A 5723-nucleotide genomic window follows, 5' to 3' on the forward strand; every position below is an offset into this window, starting at 1 on the left:
AAAAACCCAGATTTACCTTTTTTTTACCTGTTTTTTTTCTTGTTGCCATTCATATAAATATCCTGATGTGAGAACTTAGTATATGTTTGATTGCTTTTTGGTAAAAAAAAAAAAAGTCTGTTTTGAATTTCTAGCCCCTTCTGGAGAAAACTCCTCCGGCTATCGCTGCTTAGAACATAGAACCGCTTCCTGCTGATGAATCTACCTGTTCCAGTGACACCGTTTGGTCCAGCGGACCAGAATCAGCAGGTGAACCGAGCTGAAACCTGATGACCGACACAGGCGGGAGGGTTTGGCTACTTTTGCTGAAGTGAAACTATTTCGGACATTCCTGGGAGCTGATAAACCCTGAAGAGGAGGAGGAAGAAATGGGAGGAGACAGATAGGTTTCTCTGCAGCTGGAAATCAACTGGTTCCTGGAAACAATCAGGTCCAACTGGATCAGAACTCTGTAACCCGGTTCTCTCTTCGCGCTCCAGCCCTACAGGGTCCATTAGAACCATCTGTCGGTGAATCAAGCTTCCTAAAACCTTCTGATTCCTGCTCTTCATCCCAGAGTTCTGGTAAAGAACTAGAACCGCTCTAACCCAGGTTCAGATTCTGGTTCTGGTTGTGTTCCACCTCACAGACTTAAGCTGTTTGGTCACCAGGACCTAAGGTCTTCAGCACGGTGGTGGCAGCATCATGCTGCGTTAAAGGTGGGCGACCAGTCAGCAGACAGATGGGACCCAGTTAAACGTTCCAACTGGAGACGGACTGAGGCAGCTTTTAAAGGCTGACACCGATCATAGGTTCAACTTTGAGTGATTTCCTTCCTTCTTTTACAGGATTAAAAGACCAAATGCTGATAGAATTAGACAAATAGAAACAGTTATTGACAAATCCGTCTAAATATTAATACCAGCTGTGATTCTAAAGCTGCTGAACCTGATGAGAAATCTGCAAACGCGTACCGGCTGATGCAGATATGGATTAATCTAATCCTTTAACAAACCTGCAAACATTCATACGGAGGGTTCAGCATAAAATCAACATTAAATGGGTTTTAGAAGGTCTAGAAGCACTAGATCTATACCCAGCCATTCAGCATAGATCCTGCTGCACGGCTCCACATCTTATTTTGGCATTTGACCAATTAGATGAACCCTTGGATGATAGATTACCTGCTGGAAATTAGATAGGGAAAAAAAGATTAAAAGCTAATTGAAAAGTTAAAAAGTTAATAAGCCTAGTTAATTATATTTAGGTTTATAAACTAAAACATGTTAAGTGCCAGTATCAGCATTAATGCCACTAAGGTTATGTGCTTCTTTCACTCTCATTTTTTCATTAATTTCTTCTAGAAGCATTTAATTATTTTTCTTAATATATTTAGGAAGTTGTTTCGTTTCTTCTTATTACATCGACATTAACTTTTGGCATCAAAATATCCTTATTTTTTGACTGTTCTAAAGATAATAAGCTTTCTGCCTGGATTCCAGTAACACTATTAGCTGGAAATGTTGATTTTCAAAGTATTTCACTGATGCTTAATAACAGGAAACTCTCAGAACTTCTTTAGAGAGAATCGATTCTGTACGGAAGCCCAGAGCGGTCAATACTTTTTCTCATTATCTAAAAATAACAAAGCCGTTTTCTTGTGATAGCGAGATGATTTTATGTGTTAAAACTAATTACGTCCTTCAATACCACAACAGCGGGAGAGGATTTAGAAGCCTTCAAAATTGGGCATAAATTAAAAAATATCCCACTGCTGCGAGGATAACCAGCGCTTTAGGCATGGCAGCGTATGTGTAAAGGTCTGGTTATCCTCCTGCAGCAGCGTGTCGCAGATATGTTTGATTTCTGCCCAATATGGAAGCGTGGTCGCTATGTTATTCCGCGCCACAACACCAGAGGGCCAATCAGGGACTAGCCTAGATTAGGGTTGTCAAAAGTATCGATACTGAAACGTTGTATCCGGATACAACACTCATTTTCAAAAGTATCGATACAGCCATCTAAAGTGCAGAATAATGGAAAATGCACTTCCAGAACACTGTGTGATTGAATAATTCTGTGCATTTTTCAGTTTCAGACTTTTTCTGTAACAGGTGCAGCTGCTGAGAATTATTTTTGTTTAACTGCTTTGGCTAGTGTCACTGTTATGTCTGCAAAACATAGACAAGGAAGGAACACTTCATTTTAATTTTGTAAGTTTTTTATCAAGTTTGCTTAATATTGTGCCCAGCAAACAACCTCAAATATTATTCTTATTGTTTTTTATTTATTTATTGTATTTTTTTAGTAATGAAAATATTTCTGTTGAATTTTAGAGTCTTTGTTTTTATCCTTGTGGTATCGAAAAGGGTATCGAGTATCGAATATTTTACTTAGTATCGAGTTGAAAAGTTTAGTATCGTGACAACCCTAGTCTAGATACGGCCTAGATGGAAGTGGGGGCAAGTTTGTGCGACAACGGAGGGACATGAGGGCCAAAAAGAGCGGGGATCCAGGTGGAAAAAGGGTCCCAGCGTTCTCACGCAGCTCGCTCTGCTAGCTGCTCCATCTTTACGAGTCGTTTTCCACAATGGCGGTCAGACAAACAGAACAAGGTGGTAAGGAACCCAACAGGAAATACGCATAGAGTTTCTGAGCATAAACCAGGCTTAAGTCTGTAAATAATCTTGTGCTCAACTTTTATTGAAACAAGACGTTGGTTTGATGATTTGCTTCCACTTCTGATTCCTAAGCCATCAGATATGCCTCCAGGTGTTTCACTGTAACAGCTGCATTAACCCCTAAAATGAGTCCAGATTAAGGATGTTCATCAAAAAACAGTCAGATTTGTTTCCATTTAATCCAATCCACCGCCTGACAATAAGTGAAAAGAAAGAGGAAACTAAAAAACTGATTATTTGCGAACACGCGGTACGGCGACTGGACAACTACGACCCCGCAGGCATGGATGGACTGGGAATCCTGGGCTGCTGGCCGGCCTGATCATTACTCTGACAGGTTAGTCACCTCATTATCTAGATAACGGTATTCTAGAGATAACAAGATAGTTATCTCATTATCTCGAAAAGGCAAAGGAAAAAATAAGGCCGCTCTCGGCTTCCATAAATTCTGTGTTTGTCAACTTTAATGCTAATTTAATAATATAAATAAAGAGTTTCTGGTTTATATACCAACAATTTAAATAATAATTAGTAAAGATAATCCCGTTGGGAGAATCACTGGGAAATTCTTGTAGAATTACGTCTGCAGGTAAACTAATTAAACTACACCGGAAAAAATCGAAATCTAGATAAGTCATTTTTTCTTAAAATAAGTGCATTTGTTCTTGGATTGAGGAAGTAAAAGAGACATTTTGCCAATGGAACGAGATAATTTACATTTAAAATAAGAAAACATAATTGAATTGTCTTATTTCAAGTGCATATTATCTAATTATCTTATTTTAAGAGTAAAAATACTCATTCCATTGGCAAACTATCTAACTTACCTCCTCAAATTAAGGGTAAACACACTTAATCTAAAAATGTTTTACTTATTTCTAGATCGTCTTTCCAGTGTAAGGGTGCCTAAAGGGGGCGGAGCTAGAGGGTGGGCATGGACACCTCTTGGCCACCCTCTAGCTCCACCCCTGCTGTAAATCCTGATATTTTTCCGACAGCTCTGTTTGCTTTATTTCTCTAAGCAGGGACGATGTTTACGAACGAACGCATCGATCTCCCAAAGACAGGAAGTGATGAAAGCAGATTAAATCCTGAAAACAAATAACTGGGTTTATTGAGACACTCACTCCCAACGGGGGAAACATCATTACTGTAAATCAGGATTATTATAGAAACAGAATGAATAGATCTGCCCTTTCATTGGGCCTATATCAGTTTGTGTCCATGACGATGATGATGATGATGAGTCTACCTTCCTCTTTATTCTGAGATAATTCTGCCTGTTTCAGATTTAAAAACGACGACGCGTGACCCGAACAGCGGTACCACAGAACCGAACCATTAAAGGATCACAGCCAGGCTCTCTGCTGGGGTTAAAGGTCAAACTCTCTGATGTCATCGGTCCAGAACCTTTCCGTCCCCCAGGGACAGGACCCGAAAGAACCCGGCGCCAAGCAGAGAAACTCTACGACTGATCCGACCCAGAGCCTGAGGCTGGCTGGCAGAGGACAGGCGTCCCTCTGTCCACACAGAGACATTTGAGAGGACAGAACTTACGTCTGGAGTCTTTGATGGTTTTCAGGGCTGACTGGAGCCGGTCCAACATCATCCAAAGTCCAGAACGCAGACAGCAAAGGAGAAGCAATCAGAAACCCAACTTCCTCCCGGTCCACCTGTCTCCGTCTCTCCGTCTGTCTCTGTGTCCCTCTGAGGACGGCTGTACCTCCAGCAGCAGGCGAGTCGCTGTGAGTTTGAGCAGAGAGAGGAGCAGCAGGAGGGGGCGGAGCCACAGCTGGGGGGCGGGATGTGCCGTCCGCGGTGCGTTCAGGCGCTGTCTGTGAGTGTGGGTCCCCTTGCTGACGGGTTGGTTCCATCCTGCTGAGATGACTGTGGAGACGCTGCCTCCTGGTGGCGGCGCCGCCTCTTAACAAGGACTTTATGATAGGCGGTACCAGATTGAGCCGGTTTAATAATCAGAACCGGTCCTGAGCGGACTGAACCTGAAGGCTCCATCAGTTTCGTTCTTTATTGATTCTTTCTGCTTTTTATTCTCCAGATTTTAGCTTTTTTTTTTTTTTTTTAGAACTTTAAATCCAGCAGAACCGAACAGAACCCTCCTCTGGGAGCCCAGAACCAATGTTCTACCAATACGGAACCGCAGAGCAGAACTGCTCAGAAAGCTGATTCATGCTTTTAATATTGAGCTTCGGATCATTTCCGGGTCAATCAGAACCATCAGAACTTCTCTGTCTGTGAAGACGAACAGATTTCTCACTCACCTCCGCTCACTTCCTGAGACGCGATGACGAATCCAAAGCCTTCCCCCGGCCGCCTCCTCAGCTCCACCTCCACCATCTTGGCTCCTGCTCGGCCATCTTTGGCCCTGGCTCCTGAAGCTCCGCCCCCAGGGGCCGGCCCCGCGCTGTCCTCCACACCCTGCAGGTCGCGGGGCTCCAGGGTCAGGGTCACCGGAACCGAATCCAGGAAGCTGGTGCTCTGGATGAGGGCGGAGGCCGAGGGGCCGTTTGGAGTCTGAGCAGGAGGGGCCCCTGGAAGACAAAGAGCAGGCCCCCCATTGGAGCAGGAGGACATCTGATGAACCCAGCATGTTCTGCTTCTTACCCTGCAGCTTCAGTTTGGAACCATAAACTGATTTACCTTTGTGGGCCCCTGACGGTAGCAGCTGGCTCTCCTGTGGACCCTCAGGGGCCAAGCCGGCCTGGCTGAGGGGGGGGACGCCCCCCAGAGAGGCACCTGTGGACGGGGAAGGCAGCTCAGTGGAGGACTGAGTGGTCAGGATGTGGGGGGAGGACAGCGGCTTGCAGAGGTTTGGCGTAACGAGGGGGGAGGAGACGGGACCTGGGGGAGGACAGAGACAGCGGGACCGGTTCTGACATTCTGATACCGGGTACAGGAACCAAGCTTACTGGTTCCACTGCTGGTTTAACTGGTTATTACAGGGACAGAACCCTGGGAAGGCCTGCTTACCTCCTCTGTGGACCAGCAGGACCACCTCTCCTTGTTTGGTGTGTTCCTGCAGGACTCTCTGGACCTGGAAAACAA

General features: G+C 44.6%; 1 protein-coding gene across 1 annotated transcript in view; it reads right to left on the reverse strand.

The window, feature by feature from the left end:
* The window catches only part of LOC107099221 (membrane-associated guanylate kinase, WW and PDZ domain-containing protein 1-like), a gene marked incomplete at its 3' end in the record, with an annotated part of 51620 nt that overhangs the window by 13547 nt on the left and 32350 nt on the right, over positions 1-5723 (reverse strand). Inside the window, exons 13-15 of the mRNA XM_015397275.1 lie at positions 5649-5712; positions 5319-5519; positions 4940-5209 (exon numbers count right to left, since the gene is read on the reverse strand). Coding sequence (XP_015252761.1) covers positions 4940-5209; positions 5319-5519; positions 5649-5712 — 535 coding nt within the window. The remainder of the gene's footprint in view (positions 1-4939; positions 5210-5318; positions 5520-5648; positions 5713-5723) is intronic.

Source organism: Cyprinodon variegatus, unplaced genomic scaffold (assembly GCF_000732505.1).
Source record: "Cyprinodon variegatus isolate N-32 unplaced genomic scaffold, C_variegatus-1.0 Scaffold28, whole genome shotgun sequence".
Lineage (NCBI taxonomy): Eukaryota > Metazoa > Chordata > Actinopteri > Cyprinodontiformes > Cyprinodontidae > Cyprinodon > Cyprinodon variegatus.